At 47.6% G+C, this 22,335-nt stretch overlaps 1 protein-coding gene across 10 annotated transcripts in view; it reads left to right on the top strand.

Annotated features, from left to right (window-relative positions):
* SOGA1 (suppressor of glucose, autophagy associated 1) overlaps window positions 1-22,335 on the top strand; it is a 115,343-nt gene that overhangs the window by 25,159 nt on the left and 67,849 nt on the right. For all 10 annotated transcript variants that reach the window (XR_004970085.1, XR_004970086.1, XR_004970084.1 and 7 more), the window contains exons 3-8: window positions 204-362; window positions 11,259-11,321; window positions 12,007-13,188; window positions 15,597-15,743; window positions 18,086-18,211; window positions 19,149-19,379. Coding sequence is in view for 7 of the 10 variants with exons in the window: in XM_036323356.1 (XP_036179249.1) it covers window positions 204-362; window positions 11,259-11,321; window positions 12,007-13,188; window positions 15,597-15,743; window positions 18,086-18,211; window positions 19,149-19,379 (1,908 nt within the window). In the remaining 3 variants the exon portion in view is untranslated. The remainder of the gene's footprint in view (window positions 1-203; window positions 363-11,258; window positions 11,322-12,006; window positions 13,189-15,596; window positions 15,744-18,085; window positions 18,212-19,148; window positions 19,380-22,335) is intronic.

The following is a 22,335-nucleotide window of genomic DNA, read 5'->3' on the forward strand; positions in this document are numbered from 1 at the left end:
GGGGGGCCTGGGTTTGGGTTTTAGTTCTACTACTTCCTGGCTGTGTGACCCTTGGTGAGTTCCTTAACCTCTCTGTGCCTCCGTTTCCTCATCTGCTAAGTGGGGGTAATGAGAGAAGCTGCCTGCTCTGGGGTTGCTCTGTAGCCCAGACGGGATGACCCCTGAGCATGCCCATGCTCTGCTCATCACCTACCCTTGCTCAGGTCTCTAAGGACATCTCCGTGCGGCTGCATAAGGAGCTCGAGGTGGTGGAGAAGAAGCGGGTGCGCCTGGAGGAGGAGAATGAGGAGCTTCGACAGCGGCTCATCGAGACCGAGCTGGCTAAGCAGGTGCTGCAGACGGAGCTGGAGCGGCCACGAGAGGTGAGGACCCCGTCCGTCCTGGTGAGGGCCAGGTGGGGGGTGCAGGCTGGTGTCAGCCCCATCCAGCCAGTGTCTCTGCACAGTTAGGCCTCCCTGGCAGAGTTGTTTATTCACTTGTTCCTCCAGCACACGTTTTCTGAGCACCTACTGTGTACATTATGTGCTGGCCACTAAGGACACAGTGGTGAGTGAAAGACATGCGGTTCCTATCTTCAAGGAGCCCACAGACTAATGAAGGAGACAGTCATTCATCACAGAACCACACCTGTGGGGGGATCAACTGAGAAAACACGCAGCCATGCCCAGCACGGGCTGGCCCGCTGCCTTAGTTTCCTCATACATCAGGTGGGACAATAATGCCCAAGGCATTGTGAGCACGGGCTGGAATAGCGTATGTGCACATGTTTCAGGGATTGCCAGGCTCTGCCACTCAGTGCGGGGCTGGGCCTTGGACGCGTGTGTCATAGAGATAGGGACACTGGACACTTCCTGAATATGACCCCCAGACACCAGCTTCTCTGTCTTTGATCAAGCCAGCCTTTCCCCCTGGCATGTCCTTTCTTCCTCCTCCTACTAGGCACCATGCTGGACACTTTATCTTAACAATTTGCATAAAGGCCCAATGAGGTTATGATCTTACCCATTTTATAGATGAGGAAACAGCCCCTGAGAGAGGGATGGATGTCCTCAAGGTCATGCAGGGCCCAGTGGGCTCTGCGGAAGGAAGATTGGAAGCCATCAGCCTAAGTGACCCCTGAGGGCTGGAATCCTCCAGACTCCAGGGATCTGTGTTCCAGGCAGCTTCTGGCTCCAGAGGTGCGGCTGGGCCTCAGGTGTCCTGTTGCTCATGAGGTACCCTAGGATCATACATTGTTCCGGGGCACACTCCTCACCTTCCCTGAGGGCAGGCATGCCAGCATTCCAAGGGTACAGAGACACCACAGCCCTGAGCCGCCCTTCAGCTGCCCTATTCACAGAGCGTGTTGGTGTGATGTGCCAATAGCTTGTTGGTGTGCAGACGGGGCATTTGCTGCTACGGGCTGCTCTATGGCCCTGCCCCTCTCCAGGGCTGGGTGGGAGGCCCCTCTCTCAGGCGGTCTCCTGCCTCCCAAGGCCTGGCCCAGAATACAGGGCATCATCTTCACACATCTCATTGCTGCCATCCTTGGTAGTGAAAAGGGGAGACAATTTGAGAAAGTACCTTGAAGGTCAGACTGTTCCTATTGTGGTGGAGAGGAAACTGAGGCCCAGAGAGGGACAGCAGCCTGCCTGAGTTCACCCAGCCTTTCCTTGGCAGCGATGTGGCTGAGGCTTCTAAGTCTCAGTTCTTCTTCTGTGACATCAGGATAATAACAATAACCAGTTTACGAGATTGCTTATGATTATTAATAAGATTGGGGTAGCCCTAATCAGTTTGGCTCAGTGGATAGAGCGTCAGCCTGCAGACTGAAGGGTCCCAGGTTCGATTCCGGTCAAGGGCATGTACCTTGGTTGCGGGCACATCCCCAGTAGGGAGTGTGCAGGAGACAGCTGAATGAATGTTTCTCTCTCATCAATGTTTCTAACTCTCTATCCCTCTCCCCTCTTCTCTGTAAAAGAATCAATAAAATATATTTTAAAAAAATAAGATTGGGGTAACCATAGAACAATATGAAGAAGTTAAAAAGAATAAGGTAGTGTGGCAGTTCCTGAATAAGTTAAACATAGATTTACCAAATAAGCCAGCAATTCCACTTCTGGATATATAGCCAAGAATTGAAAGCAGGGACACAAACAGATTTTTGTACCTGTGTTCATAGCAGCATTATTCACAATAGCTGAAAGGAATAAGCAACCCAGATGTCAGTCTACGGGAAAAATATAGTGTATTCATACAATGGAGTATTTGTCAACCGTAAGAAGGAAGGAAATTCTGATACAGGCTACAACATGGATGAACTTTAAAGAAATGATGGTAAGTAAAATAAGCCAGACTCAAAAGGACAAATATTATTCCACTTATATGAGATATGTAGGGTGGTCAGATTCATAGAGACAGAAAGTAGAATGCTGGTTACCAGGGGCTGGAGGGAAAGGGAGTGGGGGTTAGTGTTTAGTGGGTACAGAGTTTCAGTTTAGAAAAATAAAAAGGTTCTGGAGGTGAATGGTGGTGAATTCAGTATAATGTGAAGGTACTGAATGCTACTGAATTGTGCACTTGAAAATGACTAAAAATGTGTATGTTATGTATATTTTACCACAATAAAACAGATACTACCGTTAAAATGGTAAATCTTATATTATGTATACTTTGCCACAATAAAAATAAATAAGGTAGATGTTACAGTTGACCTTTGAACAACACAGGTTTGAATGGCTCAGGTCCATTTATACATAATTTTTTTTAATAAATACTGTAAGTATATTTTCTCTCCCTTATGGTTTTCTTGATAATATTTTTCTCTAGCTTTTGTTATTGTAAGAATACAGTATATGATACATATAACATACAATATATGTGTTCATCGATGGTTTCTGTTATTGGTAAGGCTTCTGATCAACAGTAGGCTATTAGTAGTTAAGATTTTGGGGGGAGTCAAAAATTATATGTGGATTTTCAATTGAATGGGAGCAAGTTGGAACCCCTCACCCTTTGTTCTTCAAGGGCCAACTATGTAACTGTATGTATTGACATGGAACGATCACTAAGGTACATAGTTAAGCAGGAGAAGAAAGTTATAGAAGTATACATATTGTACAATCCCACTAATTATTTTGAAAAGCCATACAAAACAAACTGGCATTGAAGCATGCATATATATATATATATATATATATATATATATATATGCAAATGCAGAACAAAAAGTCTGGAGAAAAACCCACTGAACTGAAGAATTAGAAAGGGTGGGAGTAGGGTGGACAATAATTTTTGCTTTTATGCCATTAGTCCTGTCGTTAGGGTTGGTTTGTTTTTTAAGGATAAGAATGTATTTGAGTATTATTTGTGAAATTTTAAATGCAGTCAAGCATGTAAAGGGTCCACTGTGGTGCTTGACACACAGTAGGCGCTCAGGAAACACTGGTTCACTGCCTTTTTGAAGGCGATGTCAGCAAAGCTGGTCTAGCCCCTCCTGATGTGTCTCAGGATCTAGGAGGCGTGGCCCTGTGTGTGTTTGCTGATTGCCCCCTCCTTCCTCCCTCTGCTCCTGACATGGTTTCTATGGAGACAAGGGTCCCTTAGCAATTCTTCCGCCAGAGCATTATCAAGATCTGCCTTGGCCATCCTGACAGGTTGCTGTGGCGATGCTGTCACCCGGTGGCTGGGAACAGGAGCCCCTGGCCTGGGCTGATGTGGTTGTCATGGATATTGCTCTCCGCTTGGGGAAGGGGAGGGTGGCCAGCTCTAGCCATGCTCTGTGGTAGCGCTGTTGTCCAGCTGGGCTGCAGTTCAAGAATCATAACACCAGCCTCTCCCTCATCAGTAGCATCCTCCCTTCTTGTATTTTAGGAAGAAAGCCAGTATCACTGTTGACAGCTCCCAGTGTACATAGTGTACGTAGTGCTGTCCCATTTTATAATTGGTAATCTTCTTGGTAATTTTTATATTGCAGTGTAATCCACATATGATAAAAGTCACTATTTTAAAGTGTACAATTCAGTGTTTTAAAATATATTCATAATATTGTGCAATTCCAGAACATTCCATTGCCCCCAAAGAACCTCTGTAGCTGTTAGCAGTCATGCCCTATTCCCCCTTCCCTCCAGCCCATGGCAACCACTAATCTACTTTCTGTCTCTATGGACTTGCCTGTTCTGGAAATTTCACACAACTGGAATCATGAAATATGTGAGCTTTAGTGACTGGTTTCTTTCACTTAACATGATGTTTTCAAGGTTTATCTATGTTGAAGCATGTATCAGTATTTCATTCTTTTTTATGACCGAATAATAACCCATCGTATGGATATAGCACATTTTGTCTATCCACTTATCAGTTGATGGACATTTGGGTTATTATCCCTTTTGGCTGTTAGGAATAATACTGCTATGAACACTGTGTACAGGTTTTTGTGCGAATATATGTTTTCAGTTATCTTGGGTATACACCCAGGAGCAGACTTGATGTATACAGACGGGACTGGGGGGGCGGGGGGGATAGCAAGGCTCTCTGCTTCCCAGAGCCACCCTTACTCTCACAGTGGTGCCCCTGCCCTCCTTAACCCCATCCAGGGGCCTTGCCAGACTCTCCTGTGTTCTCAGAACCTCCAGAGAGGCGCTCATTCCACGGAGTACCCCCAACTGGCACGGGCATCTTGTGCCCAATCCCACTCTGATGGGGTCAGATTACCTGGGGTCACATCTCAGTTCTGCTGGCATTGTCATCTGATGCAGCCTAGCTCTGGTCTGTGTGGTACGTGGCAAACATGAACTTGGAGTCACAGGGGCCTGAGTTTGAATTCTGACGTTGTCACTTATTTGCAAATAACTGTAATGCTGTACAAATCGTGTAACTGTCCACTTATAAAATAGGAATATCAATCCCGCCTCAGAGGTGTTTGTGAGAATTAATGGAGACGAGCAGGTAAAGCCCTAGGCAGGGACTAGGGACTCGGTAAATACCCACCGTCGGATCATTACCCACAGGGTAATGTCTGGAGAAGCCTTTACCTTCGTTCAGTGGTGTGTTCCTGCGTCTCTGGAAGGAGCTCCGTGTGCCTAACTGCGAGCTGCCCGTGGAAGGAGTGGTTACATTGGGAATCAGCACCAGCCGTTGGCAGCCTCTGTCCCAGTGACATTTGATTTGGGGCTCATGCCTGCACCACGGTTTCCTTCAGCCCCCCTAACCCCCACCCCACCAGTGGTCTCCTCCAGCCAGGAGCCACACGGCCTCTCTGTCCAGCTGCTTCAGCCCCCTGGATGAAGAAGGGCTCAGTCTTCGAGAGGCACCCCCACCTCAGGCCCTGGCCCCCTCCCTTCAGAATAAATTTTGTTCACACAGCACAATCTGTGTTTTCAGTGAGACCTTTCCAAACATCCCCTCCAAGTTTGGTGAAAATCTACCCAGCTGTTTTGGCAGAAGGTTCATTTTATTCCTTGAAGGTTGGTCTTTGTTCCCTGGCAACATGGAAGCATGGAGGGTGTTAGAGGGCAGGGGGCCCCTCCAGACCTGTGCTCAGGCAGCCTCTGTGTGGGCTGGAGGGCGGAGACATGCTCTACTAGTCTCCTGCAGAACAAGGAGAACAGAGCTCATGCTTCTAAGAGCCGTTGTTGGACCAAGAATATTCAGAGGCACCACCCTGGCTGCTCAAAGGCGGCCTCCTGAATTGCTGATGGGCGGGGAAACCCTGCTACGTGCCAGGTCAGAGAGTGTGCCCTTGAGGTCTGGCAGTGGGACTGGCATTCCTGTTAGTACCCAAGCACTGCCCTGTTCACCCTCCCAAGGCCCAGGGCCAGAACATCTGCCCCTGCGGGCTCCACAGTGGGGCTCTGACAGGCCCTGGCTCCTTGAGGGACATCACAACCCCCAGGCTGCCTGGCCAGCTGCTGCCCTGCAGAGGGGAGGAAGGTTGTGCTCTGTGAGGCTGCCTTGTTTTCCCTCCAGAGCCGCAGAGCAGTGTGGGAGCCCAGATGGCTTAGATGAGATGGGGAAGGGGCAGTTCCAACCGGCAAAGGGACCACTTTGGCCCTGAAAAGGTTTGCTGCTTCAGCCCCTCTGATCTGCCCACTGCCCTTACCTTCTGGTGAGGTTCTAGCCACTCAGAGCCCCCTGTCTGCCTGTTGGAAGGTGTTCAGTGACTTTTCTTGGGGAAAGTATGTTTTGAAAACATTTTACTGTGAACTTTCCCCTTCCACCCAACAGGTAAAATATGCTTAGTAGAGAAAGATGGGAAAGTGCAAGCCTGTAAGGAGAAAAAATTCACCTGTAATTCAATATTCAGAGGGAATTACTCTAATTACCAAATTACTGCTTGCATGAGAGATATATGTACTCCCAGTATAGTTTTTCTATTTGTATGCACACAGACATTGAAATGTATATGTATAAATGCATTTTTAAAAAAATACATTTTTATTGATTTCAGAGAGGAAGAGAGAGGGAGAGGGAAGGAGAGAGAAACATCAGTGATGAGAATCACTGATCGGCTGCCTCCCACACTCCCCCTACTGGGGATTGAGCCTGCAACCCAGGCATGTGCCCTTGACCTGACTCAACCTGGGACCCTTCAGTCCACAGACCTACACTATCCACTGAACCAAACCGGCTAGGGCTGTATATGTGAATTTTTTAATTAAAAAGGTACTAGGAGCTCAGTGAAGCAAAACTAGCATTACAAAAACACATAAAGGCGTGCCTGGCATACCTCTGAGGATGGTTAGGCAGATTCTGGCTGCACGGGTTGCCTTGGGCAAGAGAACTGGTGAGGGGTTCACTGCATTCCTTTCTGTACTTTTTGAAGTTTGAATGCATTATCCAAACAGATAATAGAAGTAATAACAGTCACATGTAAAAGAAGAGAAGAAGCCTCCCCTCACCACCTCCCTCAGTTTGGCCCCTGATTCAAATGAGCAGTTTGGTTTGTATCTTCAAAAAAGTTATTTTTCATAGTTTGTATCTTTTTGGGCCTCTGTGCTCAGACGTTGCATTCTCTCCCTCTCTCTCTCTCTCTCTCTCTCTCTCTCTCTCTCCCTCCCTCTCTCTCTCTATATATATATGTTTGTGTTTTTTTTTAAAATAAAGATGGGATTATATTATATGCACAGTTTCTGTAGCACAAACACAGACTGTTGTTTTAAAATGCTGAATGTTTTAGGGTTTTCTTCTGCCTGAGGTGCTTATTATAAAAATCAAAGATCACAGAGTCAAGTAAACATAGGAAGGAAAGACAGTCTAAAAGAACACCGTCTATTTCAGTATTTTAAACACAGAGCCAGGGGTCAAGAAAGAGCTCAGCCGGCAGCAGCTGTGGTCACCCTCAGGCTGGGTAGGAGAATGGGTGGAGGTACCCAGGGGGACTTCTCTGTCGGCATAGATTTACAGTGAGAATGCACTTTTGTATGTTAACTTTTAAAAATAGATTGTGTAATAAAATTAAAAAGAAAAATACAAAAATGCTGGAGGGCCCTGGCTGGTTTGGCTCAGTGGATAGAGCGTCGGCCTGCGGACTGAAAGGTCCCAGGTTCGGTTCCGGTCAAGGGCATGTACCTTGGTTGCAGGCACATCCCCAGTAGGAGGTGTGCAGGAGGCAGCTGATCAATGTTTCTCTCTCATCGATGTTTCTGGCTCTCTATCCTCTCTGTGAAAAATCAATAAAATATATTTTTTAAAAAATGCTGGAGGACTATGTCCTCACTCCAGAAAACCCCACAAAAACACAGGGGAAACAGAAGTGCAAAATGCAAGTTTTCTACCTCCTCATAGTTAGCAGCCTGCTGTATATTCTTTAGACTGCCCCCCCCCCCGCCCATGTGGGTGTACACACACATGCACACATTTTTATAAAAATGATAACATGCTTTCTTTTTTAAATAACAGCTTTATTGAGATATAATTTCTATGCCATAAAGTTGGCCTTTTTTAAGTATACAGTTCTGTGGTTTGAAGAAGATTCGGAGCTGTACGACTATCACCACTCTCTAATTCCAGAGCACTTTCATCATCCCAAGAAGAAACCCCGGACCAGCATAGTCACTCCCTGTTCCCCACCGGCAACCACTCATCTGTCTACTCGCTGCCTAGATTTGCCCCTTCTGAACATTTCGTGTAAATGGAATCATAACTATGTAGCCTTTTGTGACTGGCTCCTGTCACTAAGCGTGATGTTTTCAAGGTACATACATGTTGTAGCCTATGTCAGGACTTCATTCCTCTTGATTGAACAATATTCCCTTGGTGGAAATGCCACATTTTGTTTATCCTTCATCAGTTGGTGGACACTTGGGTTGTAGATTTTGTTTGGCAGGTTCTTTCTTTCCTTTACAAGACGTGTTTACCATGTCAGTGAGTCTCACTGTCTCTCCGTCCTTTTTAATAGCTTCAGGCTTTATATTATTTTATTCCTTTATGTGTATGTGATGGTTGGGACCTCAGGGTGCCTTTGGAGACCCCTGGCTCCTCTTCCTGTCACCTGCTTTCTTCCTCCAGGGAGTCCGCAGTGCTTGAGGAAGTTGGTCACCTAATCCATGGCTCAGTGTTATAGATGATAAAATAGAGCTGCCGGGAGAAGAAGGGTTCACCCAGGATCACAAATGCAGTGTTGTGGGGTTCCCAGAGTTCAGCTTCCTGCTGAAGTCACAGCCCCTCCCACTTAGCTTGTTGGTAAGCAAGCTCAGATCGTCAACCTAGAGCCCTCACCTCAGCCACTCCACATGGGACTCTACCTCGGAGCAACCCTTCCTGGGCCCCATTTTCGGGGGGCTCTTTGTGGGGGGACTTGCTTTGTGGCTCTCACCCCACAAAACAAGTCTTGGTACCCAGCGTCTGAAATATCAGCCTCTGCAGACCTGCCTCATTTGCATTTCAAAAGGTGTCTAGGATTTGTTTGGACTTGAAGCTATAGTACTCAAGAAGCCCATCTGGAGTTCTCCTTCCTGGCTCTGTGGTTTCTACCTGGGCTGCACGTTAGAATCACTTGGGGAGCTATTTTAAAATACTGATGTCTGCGACCTACCCTGGACCAATTATATCAGAATCTCTGGGGGTGGGACCTTGGGCATTGTTTTTTTTTTATTTCTTTAAGTTCCGTAGGTAATTCTCATGTTCATCCAGATTTTGAACCACTGTGCTACCTCATCAAAGAAGGCCCATTTTCTCCTTCCAAGTTCTTGGAACTAGATCTAGAGCTATTCCAAGACCTGGTCCCAGGTCAGCCGTGGATTTGCTGTGGGACCTCGCTCTCACCTTCAGTAAAGCTGGGGCTTGGATTAGATCAGTGGCTCTCCCCTTCGTGTATTCACACCACACGAGAGCGTTCTCAAAAACACCTGCCCAACCCGGAAAGTCAGAAGCAGCCCAAGTGAACCATCCTGCTTCGCAGGAAGACGTGCTCGGTGGAATCATGCATCTAACTGAATGACTCTTAAACACTGCGAAACTTCAATAATGATTATTGTACCCTTGCCCCCTCGAAACCCCCTAGGCGAGTGCTATTCACATTCTTGCCAGAGATATATAAGCATTCCTGTTTCTCTGTAGCAGCGGTTCTCAACCTGTGGGTGGCGACCCCTGAAAATACATCCTGCATATCAGATATTTACATGACGATTCATAACAGTAGCAAAATTACAGTTATGAAGTAGCAACGAAAATAATTTTATGGTTGGGGGTCACCACAACATGAGGAACTGTATTAAAGGGTCGCGGCATTAGGAAGGTTGAGAGCTTCAGTAGAATGTGTTGTGAGATGTTGGGATTTTTGCCAATCTGATAGGTGTCTCAGTGTAGTTTGAGTTTGCATTTCTCTGTTGAACAGCGTTAAGCATCTTCCTATGCTTAGGAGCCATTTACTTCCCTTTTCCTGAGAACTGTTTTTCATATCACCACCCCATTTTTCTATAGGTTTTTTGGCTTTTTTTATTCTCTATTTTGTGAAGCTCTTTACCTGCTTAGGATATTGGCCCTTTGTCAGTGTTATGAATTGCAAATATTTTTCCCAGTTTGTCATTCATATTTTTACTTTTTTTAAGATGTATTATTTTTCCATGTCGATTTTGTTTATCTGATCAAACGTATCCGTTTTCTCCCCCTATCACTTCTGGATCTTTGAGTCATGACTACGTGCTATAGTCTTCTTTTCCTTTCATCTGCATGCAGACTTTTACAGTTTAAATTGAGATCAGTCCCTCATCATTTCCAAGGCTCCTGTGGATTATGATTTCACCCATATTCATTCATTCTGGGTTAAAGTCCCACTAGAAGGCCATTCCAGGAGGACAGGGTTTCCTCGGAGGTGGAGCTTTACGTGCAGAGACTATGGAAGGGTCCCCTTGGGAATAACACCACCAGGGAACAGAGGGAGAGTGGGGCTGTGGAGCCTTCAGACCAGTGGCTCAGCCCATCTCATGGGGAGCTCTGGAGCGTGGATGGCCCTTTAGAGCTGCCCTGGGTTGAGGCAGTGGAGCGTGGACCAGTCGTTGGATGTGGGCTGCCCTCAGTCCATGGCCATTGTTGTGAGGGGGACTCAACGTTGAGGTCTTAGCACTGGAAGAGGACGAGTGCCCCAGTCTTGAAAAGGGGATCTGGATGGAGCATCTGCCCCAAATACCTGTCTGCCTTGGCACCTGCTGTATTCTCTGTACCTGCAGGTGCTTAGCACATCATAGGTGCTCAGGAAGTCTTTGGTGAATGACTCTCAAGAACAGAAACCCAGCCCTAACCGGTTTGGCTCAGTGGATAGAGTGTCAGCCTGTGGACTGAAGGGTCCCAAGTTCGATTCCAGTCAAGGACATGTACCTTGGTTGCGGGCACATCCCCAGTAGGGAGTGTGCAGGAGGCAGCTGAATGAATGTTTCTCTCTCATTGATGTTTCTAACTCTCTATACCTCTCCCTTTCTCTCTGTAAAAAATCAATAAAATATATTTAAAAAGGAACAAAACAAAAAAAGAACAGAAACCCAGATACCCGGGTCGTAGCCAGGCCAACTGGATCCAATGTGGTGGCCGGCGAGAGGGGAGGCACCCTGGGCAGGTGTGTTCAGAATCATCTCCTGAAGTGCTTCTGGCCTGTCCCCCATTTGCAACCCACTGGGTGGTCTTGAGAGGCCCTCTGGCTCCGTAGTTGGTGCTGGCCAAGGCCTGGAGTTGGCTGGGCTGGTGGAGAAGGGGGCCCCAGTGAACCTGCAGGCTCTGTGACTTCTCTTTGGATGCCATCGCCCTGCTGAGCTCCCAATGCTGACTTTCTCTTGCTCTCCCTCCAGCATTCCTTGAAGAAAAGAGGAACGCGTTCCTTGGGGAAGACAGACAAGAAGCCTTCGGTGCAGGTACTTCCCAGCAGTTCCCACAGCTCCCAGCGTGTAGCCCCTGCTGGCAGGTTTTAGTCTTAAGGCGGAAGGCCTAACTCCAAGTGGCCTGGGGGTCTCTCCGAGATCCTCACCCCTCTCTCGCTTTTATTCCATCCTTCCCTTGTTCCTTTTCTTAGCTTTGCTGTCCACTTCATTTCCCAAAACCATGCCCTGACCCGTGATTCTCACACACTCAGATAAGTTGCCATGTATAGCATAGGCCAGGCATAGGATACCGTTAGCCTCTGGTGCTGGATTGTCAGGGTGCCAGGCATTTTTCATGCATTATCTCATTTAATCCTCTCCATGGCTCTGTGAGGGAGGGAGTGTTATTGTTCCATTTTACGGGTGAGGAAATTGTCCTAATAATGTTAGTAGTGGTAGTAACGGCAATAGTCACCTTGGCAAAAAAAATGTTGCCTACTCCAGGAAGCCCGCCTGGACTCCCCGGGTTACGTGTGGTGCTCCATCCTTGCTGCTTTATCAGTGTTCCCCTCTCTGCTTCCCTCTGGGCCCCCAGCTCCTTGAAGGTTGAGGCTTCCTCCGCTTTATTCCTGTGTCCCCAGCCCATAGTTGGTGCTCCCAGAAATGCTATGGCTGGTATTGAGCCTCCTAACACTAACCTTCCTGGGTCCTCTCTGTCCCTGTGCCCATTGGGCCCCAGGAGGACAGTGCAGACCTGAAGTGCCAGCTGCACTTTGCAAAGGAGGAGTCGGCCCTCATGTGCAAGAAGCTCACCAAGCTGGTCAAGGAAAACGACAGCATGAAGGAGGAGCTGCTCAAGTACCGCTCGCTCTATGGTGATCTAGACAGCGCCCTGTCGGCTGAGGAGCTGGCAGATGCACCCCACTCGCGGGAGACCGAGCTGAAGGTGCATCTGAAGCTAGTGGAGGAGGAGGCCAACCTGCTGAGCCGCCGCATCGTGGAGCTGGAGGTGGAGAACCGAGGCTTGCGGGCCGAGATGGACGACATGAAGGATCACGGTGGCAGTGGTGGGGGCCCGGAGGCACGCCTGGCCTTCTCTGCGCTGGGTGGCAGTGAGTGTGGGGAGAGCTTGGCAGAGCTGCGGCGACACCTGCAGTTCGTGGAAGAGGAGGCAGAGCTGCTGCGGCGCTCCTCGGCCGAACTTGAGGACCAGAACAAACTGCTGCTGGGTGAGCTGGCCAAATACCGTTCAGAGCACGAGCTGGACGTGACGCTGTCGGAGGACAGCTGCTCCGTGCTCAGCGAGCCCTCGCAGGAGGAGCTGGCGGCCGCCAAACTGCAGATCGGTGAGCTCAGTGGCAAAGTCAAGAAGCTCCAGTATGAGAACCGCGTGCTCCTGTCCAACCTGCAGCGCTGCGATCTTGCCTCCTGCCAGAGAACACGGCCAATGCTGGAGACGGACGCTGAGGCGGGGGACTCTGCCCAGTGCGTGCCCGCTGCCCTTGGCGAGGCCCATGGCCCCCATGCCACCCGGCTCTGCAGAGCCAGGGATGCTGAAGTGCTGCCTGGTCTGAGGGAGCAGGCCGCCCTGGTCAGCAAGGCCATTGACATCCTGGTGGCTGATGCTAACGGCTTCTCAGCTGGCCTCCGCCTGTATCTGGACAACGAGTGTGCCGACTTTCGGCTGCATGAGGCCCCCGACAACAGTGAGGGCCCCAGGGACACCAAGCTCATCCATGCTATCCTGGTTCGGCTGAGCATGCTGCAGCAGGAGCTTAACGCCTTCACGCGGAAGGCAGACGCGGTCCTTGGGAGTTCTGCCAAGGAGGCACAAGAGCCCTTCTCGTCGCTGACCCCCTTGGGCTCCCAGGGGCCCTCCAAGGAGATTCTTCTGGCCAAAGACCTTGGCTCAGACTTCCAGGTAAGAGGTCCAAGTCATAGGCCCTGTTATTTTTTTTTGATAGAACCTTTTTTACTGAAGCACAACACACAGAGGGGTACACAAAGCATAGGTGTAGAGCTTAGGATTTTACCAAGGTGAGCACAGTCATATAATCACTGCCCAGGACAAGAACTAGAAGACAACCAGCACCCCTCCTCAGGCCCCTTTCCAGCCACAGTGCCCCTTCCCAAGGGTAGCTCTTGATTTAGTTTGGTCTGTCTTTGAACTTCATATAAACTGACTCATCCAGTACACATTTGTGTCTGGCTTCCTTCACTCACCGTGTGTTCGTTGTCTCATGTGGCAAGAGTTTGTTCATTCTCTTTACTGGATAGTCTCATTGAGTGAATATGCCAAAATTCCTTACTCATTTACTATTGATAGATACAGGGCTTGATTCTGAGGCCCTGCCTTTTTTTCAGGTTGCCCTTTCTTCTTTTCTTGTTTCTTTCACAATTTTGTATTTTAAAATGAGTATTATCAAAACAAAGAACTTTTCTTCAGGTCAGATGCAAAGGCCAGGAACTTAGCTTTTTAAAGATAAGGAATGAACTTGTATGTCTGGATGTCTGTACAATATTACTTAGAAAAGTTAAAATAGCAAATGTATTTGTTCCCCGAAAAAGCATTATTGACAAAGTAGTCCATAAACATTCAAAGCGTTTCAGAAGCACCTGAGTAAAAGATGAACGCCTCCTCTCGGCCAGGGTGGATCAGTCCTATGCACCAAGAGGTCACAGGTCACAGGTTCAATTCCCAGTCAGGGCACATGACCGGGTTGCCGGCTCGATCCCCAGGAGGTGGCCAATCAATGATTCTCTCTCATCATCGATGTTTTTAACTTTCCCTCTCCCTTCCTCTCTGTCTAAAAATCAATAAAAACATATTTTTTAAAAAAGATGAAAGCCTCCTCTGCTGCTTCTCACTCCCTATGGGCCTGCTTTTAACAGCCTGGAGAAGCTCTGGCCAATACAGTGGCCTCTAGCCACATGTGGCTACTTAAATTTAAATTAATAAAAATTATACACAATTGAAAATTTCATTCCTCAGTCGCAGTAGCCACATTTCAAGTGCTCAGTAGCTGCCTGTGTCAAGGAGTGTAGCTCTATAATATTCCATCACCACAGCATGCCCTTCTAAATATTTCTCTGTGTAGACGCTCATATATTTATTTTTTTCACCCAAATTGTCTTTTGTTATACCTACTGTTACCACACAACTTATTTTTATCATGCAGTGTATCTGTTGGCTCATTTACTTATGAAGCTGTATTTATTGTTCATGCACTTTTGTGTTCAGTGCTGGAGGTGCCATGTTAAGCAAAAACAGATAGTCCTGCCTCCCACCCCCGCCCATATCATCTAGTAGGGGAGAGAGATGTTAATAAAAAGATGCCAGTAAATGTGAAATTACAAACTGAGGTGAGGGCTTTCAAGGAAAGGTACTTGGTTCTGTGAACAAGGAACTTGACCTAGATCAGTGATGGCGAACCTTTTGAGATTGGCGTGTCAGCATTTTGAAAAACCCTAACTTAACTCTGGTGCCGTGTCACATATAGACATTTTTTGATATTTGCAACCATAGTAAAACAAAGACTTATATTTTTGATATTTATTTTATATATTTAAATGCCATTTAACAAAGAAAAATCAACCAAAAGAATGAGTTCGCGTGTCACCTCTGACACGCGTGTCATAGGTTCGCGATCACTGACCTAGACCCTGGGTCAGGCAAGGCCTCTGATCTGAGCTGAGACCAGGAGGATGAGTAACCAGGGGAAGAATGTTCTGAGCAGAGGGAACAGCCTGTGCCAATGGTCGTGGCCAGAAGGAGCGTGGTGTGTCCAGGAACGAAGAGAAGGAGTGAGGCGGGACTGCAGAGCATCGGGAAGGCGTGAGCTCCATCCTAAGAGCAATGGGATGCGTCTTGCCATGTCTGCACGGAGAGATTTCACTCCTTCTTGCTCACCACTGCACAGTGTAGTGGTGCCATAATTTATTTAATCGGTGTCCTGTTGATGCTACTTGTTTAAGCAAGCAGACTGCCCCATGTGAGGTCACCCTCTTGGCTCTTTTTGAAGTAGGAATGAGCTGGGACCGCACACGTAGTAGGATAGTTCAGGCTGGCTCAGAGATTGATGCACAGGACAGACATTCACAGAATCAGTGTTTCGCTTTCCACTTACCCTGTCATTCATCCTGTCAACAAACATTCATGGAGTGGTTGCAGTGCCCGATCCAGGGCTAGGTCTGGGCTACAGACGTCCCAGCCCTCAGGTGGGTGGTCAGAGCCTCTTGTGGAGCCCAGAGGCCCGGGGTGGGGCTGTTTCTGGCACCCCTCGGGCCCATCCCCATGGTTATTGTGGTCTCTTCTGCCTGTGCCTCTAGGTGCAGCCACCTGACTTCAGGGACCTGCCGGAATGGGAGCCCAGGATACGAGAGGCCTTCCGCACTGGTGACTTGGACTCCAAGCCCGACCCCGGCCGGAGCTTCAGGCCTTACCGAGCTGAAGACAATGATTCCTACGCCTCTGAGGTGGGCATCGCCCTGAGCAAGCAGGGGGCGGGTAGGAAGAGAGTGTCTGGGGCTTCCCAAAGCAGCAGGGTCCATGGGGAATCTTAGTTGGTGATGATGTGGGTTTTGAGTATTCCATTTGGTTTCGAGCTTCCGGAAACCAGGACAAAAAGGGAAACAAGGAAGGTTAGGCCATTCTCATGGCCTGAAAAAAGGAAGCTTATAAACTCAATAATTTATGGCATTTACTGGAACCACTAATTTACGTACAGGAAGGCAGCAGTCTCTACTGTCAGGCGACTGGGTTCACACTGTGGGTCCACTGTATACTGTCTGTAAATCACTTGACCTCTCCGATCCTCAGTTTCTCGCCTTTAAAATAAAGCGATCCCTCATAGTACGTTGAAAGTATTAAATATACAAAAAGCCTCAGCTTAAGCCCGGTCCATGCTGGGTGAGGAGGAGGAGGATGACATTTCACTGGGCCTCAGGGGACCTACCATTGTGACAGTGTGACTTTGGGCAGGGACATGGTCTTACCCTGATGCAGCTTTCCCGTCTGTAACATGGGAGGATTAGAGTTGGTAGTGGCTGAAGAATTGCTAGGATTCTCTGATCCTTGAGGACTTCTGAGTGGTTCCAAGCCCTTCCCAAACCTGCAAGAAAAGGGTCCTATCACAGACAATAGGGGAGTGAGGGCCTGTGCTGAGAGGTGGGAGCAGGCGGGGAGAGGTCAGTGGGGGGGAAAAGGAGACATACATAATACTTTCAACAACAAAGAATTAAAAAGAAAAGAAAAGGGCCTATAGACTGCATTGGACGAGCTACCTGAGATTCCCGAACCACGGAGAGCCCTGTGTGTGCCCTAACCTGAGCATTCCTGGGAAGGCACTTTGGAGTCCCAGGAAGGCCAGTAGGCAATCTATGCAGAGTGAGTAGCTGCCTTGAAGTTGAAAGATCAAATTCTCTAAGTGGTTAGAGTTTCCTAGCAGCCATGGCCAAAGGGGGGAGGGGCGGAATCAGGAGATATTTAGTTCTCATTTTCTGAGAAAAGGAAATAGGCCAGCTCACCTGCAGAGAAAATAATTTCCTGCACGCATTCAATGACTGCTTCATTCAACCACTCTTTATTGAGCAGTTACAATTTGCCAGGCCCTGTGTTGGGTACTGAGTTCACGGAGAATACTAGAGACAGCAGATCTAGCCCTACAAGGATTTTTAATACAAAGCAGGAGTATAAGATAAACCTCAAGTCAGTGCCTTCCATTGCCAAATTTCCACATTATTGGCCAGATTAAAAAATGGGTATTTTTTTCATAGAGGGACATCTTGCCACGCCTGGGAAGGTTTTGTGTAAGGGTGGAACTGACCTTTCCTTATTTTTCCTCCTGCTTAACATGACACCATAAAAATTTCCCTCGGTTATTAGAAATACATAAAAAATGTTAAAGTGCAGTGTAACATACATACAGAAAAGCACTTGCATTGTAAGTGGACAGCTCAAATAATTTCCGCAAACTGAACACTCCTGTGTAATCAGCACGCAGGTGAATAAACAAGCATGACCTGCCCCGGGAGTCCTCTATGTCCTCTTCTAGTCTCCATCCTGATTTCTAATAGAATAGGTTGGCTTTGCCTGTTTAGCTACAAATACTTATAAGCACAACTTCCCGTGAAAATGTAGAGTTTTATTGTCTTTTTCTTAAGATTTTATTACATAGCAGCAAATAGCTACAACAAAGTCCCTAAGCACCATTGCATAAAGATACAAAGAAGAAAGTCAAGATCATAAGATTATCACACAGTTAACTACTGTTAACATTTAGTGTGTCCATATCCTTCCTGTTTTTCTATTGAGATATATCTTTTTGAACTCTTTATTGAAGTATAACATCATATAATATACATATAATACGATAATACACATACAATAAAGGTGACCATCCTTAAGGATATAGTTAATGGGTCTTACCTATGTATAGACCCATTTAACACATATATTGATCCTCATCATTATTATCTAAGTTGTTTGTAACTTTTGCCGTTATAAACAGTGAGATAGTGAGCATTTTTTGCAAATCAAACTCAGTTTCCACACTATATTATTTTCTTCAAGTAACTTTAAAAAAGACACATTATCAAGTTAAAATTGTAATAGCTAGATTTGACGTGCACTGTTTTGTTCCATCGTCATGATGAACCGCTGAGGTAGGGTCAGCCATTGTGCCCGATTTGTACTTGAAGGACAGCTTGGGTCTGACTGACTGCTGTTGCTCTCCTACCACTGTTGTCCTCTGACCACAGCTTCTCCCGCCTCTTGTTCTCTCCCTCCTCATTCTTCATGTCCCTCATCCCTGTCCCAGATCAAGGAGCTGCAGCTGGTGCTGGCCGAGGCCCACGACAGCCTCCGGGGCCTGCAAGAACAGCTGTCCCAGGAGCGGCAGCTACGGAAGGAGGAGGCTGACAACTTCAACCAGAAAATGGTCCAGGTGCGTGGTGCTCAATGCCCTACCTACACTTACTCCAACCTCCCTTCCCTGATTTGAAGGCAGGAATGTCAGGGGAAACCTGAGTCTTCCTGCTCCATGGTTGTGGAGTGTCTGCACATGTGATCACACATTAGCTGTGCTGGGCTGGAATCCGGGGCTCGTCATTGGCTGCCGTTGTGACCTTCTGTCTCATCTCTGAGTCTCAATTTCCTGTCTATGAAGTACTACCCCCATCTGTAGCCAAAAGGCCATGGGTCTGGCTGGTAATCAAGATGCTAATCCTACTAATAGAAAGCATTTATTAAGCCCTTACTGTATGTCAGGCCTGTGTAATGCACTTCTACACATTATGTCCTTTAATCCGCAGGTCTTCCTTTATGCTGTGTCCCCATTTTACAGATGGGGAAACTGATTCCCAGAGAGCTGAAGTACTTTTGCCCAGGGTTGCACATCCAGGCAAAGTGGGGCCAGGATTCTAATCAAGGTCTCTGGCTCCCTCTTAGCCATGACATAGCATTGCTTTCTCTAGGATATTACATGTGCTCAGTCTTCCTCACTCCCAGCATGCCCTTACCCCTCCCTGCCTTCATTGCTCACCCTCCCAAGTTCCTCATTAAATGTGAGTTCATGTGAAACATTGGCACAAAGTACATGGTTATTAGATTATGTCATGGTTTTTATAATCAAACGGAACTGGATTCAAATCCCAGCTGTTTTCACTGTTTCAGTAACTGATTGCTTTTCTGAGTCCTCCTCCCTGGAGTAGCAGAGGGCGTGTTTAGCTCAACAGAATGAGCTGCTAGTGGTGGAATTTCTGGCAGAATCACCAACAAACACCACCCAGATTTTCTTCACTGCCCTTGTCAAAAGCCTGGAATGGGGTGGGGTAGTGCCCAGGAAGACAGCTGGGTTGCTCATGCTCTTGTTCACCTCGAAGCTGAAGGAGGACCAGCAGAGGGCGCTCCTGAGGCGGGAGTTTGAGCTGCAGAGCCTGAGTCTCCAGCGCAGGCTGGAGCAGAAATTCTGGAGCCAGGAGAAGAACATGCTGGTGCAGGAGTCCCAGCAGTTCAAGCACAACTTCCTGCTGCTCTTCATGAAGCTCAGGTGGTTCCTCAAGCGCTGGCGGCAGGGCAAGGTTTTGCCCAGCGAGCGGGATGACTTCCTTGAGGTATGTTTCCTCTGGGACAGGGACCTGGTCGAGGGTGGTATGGAGCTGATAGGATCAGAGGGACACCCAGCTGGCATCAGCACAGCCCTGAGGCTCCTCTACAAGCCATCCCCTTGCAGGCTTCATTCAGCATCTGTTTGTGAGAGCCAGCTCTTTACTGGGTGCTGTAGCAGGTGCTGGGGGATACCGTGGTGAAGAAGACAGACTGGGTTCCGGCCTCAGCAGGAGAAAATCTCCTGGGGGGGCTGGTAGGTCTCTAATTCTTGTTCATTTCCCTTTTTAACAAACCTTGGAGTCTTCAGCAGGCAACAGTATGTAGGTGATTTTAATAATCTAGTTCTGTTGATATTCCATTATATACAGGTATAGTGTGCATTAATGCTTTTTACTCCTTTAAGTGTAGCTTACACACAGTAAAGTGTGCACATCTTAAGTGACAGCAGATGAAGTTGTATAGTGTACACCTGTGTAGCCCCCGCTGATCACAATAGAGCACATTTGTAGTGCCCCAGTCAATATGCCCACCCCAGCAGTCAGCACAATTCTGATTTCTTACACCATCAATTACTTTTGCCTATTGTAGAATAGAAGTTTATGTAAATGTAGGTAGTCTTTTTGTGTCTGTCTTCTTTTGCTCACTATAAGTTTTGAGATTCATTCATGTTTGGCATATACTAGTTCATTTTTTATTGTTTATGTTTGACTTATGAATATACCTATTTTATTTTTAATGTTACCTTTGATATATTAGCAGTGGAGCTTTCCATTTTTAGCAATAATACTTTCCTTTTTTAGATAATACTTATTTAACTAGAAAGAGTAGGTTGACTTAAAAACATGAATGAGAGTAGAGGTAGTATTTGGATGTGGCAGGAAATATGAGGAGTGGAACTTTGGGAAGGACTCCCATGGCCCTCAGCCTGTGCAGGATCCTTTGTTCCTCAAAGCCCCTGTGCCCCATCGTCAGCACTAACATTGCTGAGAGAAGGGAGCACATAAGGACATCATACCTCAGTCACACCCAGCTGAGCTGGCACTGCTTACCTTGGCCTTTTGGGTATAGGTGCCTCTGGTCTAGCCCAAGCTTGGAAAAAATTTGCCTGACATTCATTTGACAGCAAAACCTTTATTTATTCCAGTTCATGTTCATATTCATATGTTTATAGGGGAAATACTAGTGTCTTGGAGCACAGGGTGTTACACCAGAGTTTGCCAGGGTTGTTATACAATACGAGAGGCCCAGGGCACGAAATTCATGCATAGGTCGGGTCCCTAGTGGCTGCCGGCTGCCAGCCAGGGCCTCCCTTCCCCTGGCTGCCTGCTGCCACCGCTTGCTGGGGCAGGGTTGGCTGGGGGAAGGGGCCACGGGCGATTGGCTGGCCAGCCCCGCCCCCTGAATGAACTCCCGGTTGAGGGGACAATTTGCATATTAGGCTTTTATTATATAGGAGGATAGAGTGTAGGTGCCATATTATTCTTTTAAATCCTGATTAATTCTGAATTCCAATCACACCTGACCCTAAGGATTTCAGAGAAAGAGTTGTGTACCTGTGTATATAGATAGAAGATTGTATATTTAAATACTGTGGCCGGGGACAGACTTGGGGGGGTGTTTCTTTATGCAGGCCCCCCCCAACACACACACACTTTCCAGCCTCTATACCTTCCTGACCCTAGGAACCCTTATTCATGTGATTTCTAGGACACGCTCTTGGCTTTCCTTTCACCTCACTGGTTGCTCCTTCTCCATCTCTTTGGCTGGGCCCTCCTGCTCTCCCTGACTTGACCTCTGAATGACAGTCCCCAGGACTCAGCCCTCAGGCTGCATTTCTCCTTCACCTGCACTTACTCCCCTGGGGCGCTCCTCCAGGCTGATGGCTTACGTGGCCTTTCTTGCACATTGTGGATCTATTCAGAATCTGACCCAGCTGCACTTCCCCTTCCCCCCAGTCTGAGTCATCGTCACATCTTGTCTGGATTGTCACAGTAGCCTCCTCACTGGTCTCCCTGCTCCTGCCATTGTACCCTCCACCAAGCATCTTACATTCACACGGGTACAGGGGGTACCAGGCAGCATGTACTCCGTGTGGATGGTGCCCTGGGAGTTGTGTGATATGGGGCTCTGTTGCTGCCCTACATCTCCAGGTGACATTGTGAAACTGAAAGTCAGGCCGAGGTCACTCCTCCCCTGGCTACCATTTCACCCGGAGAAGAAGCCAGAGTTTCTGCAGTGGCCTGGTCAGCCAGCCCTGTCCTCCTCTCACTTCCTCAGGCAGACTGTCCCCCCTTCAGGGCCTTTGCATCGGTTTTGTCCTTTTCTTGGAATTCTCAACCTGCAGTGAAGCTCACAGCTTATTCTCTGACCTCCTTCAGGACTTGGCCCAAAGATCGCCTTGTCTCCAAGGCCTTCCTTGACCACCATGCACAGCACACCTAGCTCCTTTTCTTGTTCTCTTTTTTCCTTAGCATCTATGGTTATGTGACATTCCATATATTTAATGACATTTCATACATTTCACATATTTGTTTGTTTTCTTGTTACGGGAATAGAAGCTAAAGGGTTTTTTGTCTATCTTGCTCACTGGTGTATCCCCAGTTCTGAGCACAAAGCCTGGCACATGGTAGGAGTTCAATAAATATTTGTCGAATGAATGACGACTGTGCACCCCAGGCAGAAGGTGGCTTCCTTCTGCCTCATTCCTATCCTGAACTAGTACCCTGGTCTCTTTGGCCAGCCCTGGACTGCTGCCCAGATTCCATCAGCAACAAACCCTGCTTCCCAGGAAATCTCCTTTCTGTCAACCTAAACCTCTGGTTCCCTTTTCTATAATCAAGGGGAACCTGTGTCTCTTTTATTCCAGCCACTGTGCCTACCTTGACCTGGCCTGACAACATGTCATTTCTGAGTAGCTCTCCGAGGCGCCTCATGGTGTTTGGGGTAGAGAGATGGTGGGAG

This window comes from Myotis myotis, unplaced genomic scaffold (genome assembly GCF_014108235.1).
Source record: "Myotis myotis isolate mMyoMyo1 unplaced genomic scaffold, mMyoMyo1.p scaffold_m19_p_9, whole genome shotgun sequence".
Taxonomy (NCBI): Eukaryota; Metazoa; Chordata; class Mammalia; order Chiroptera; family Vespertilionidae; genus Myotis; species Myotis myotis.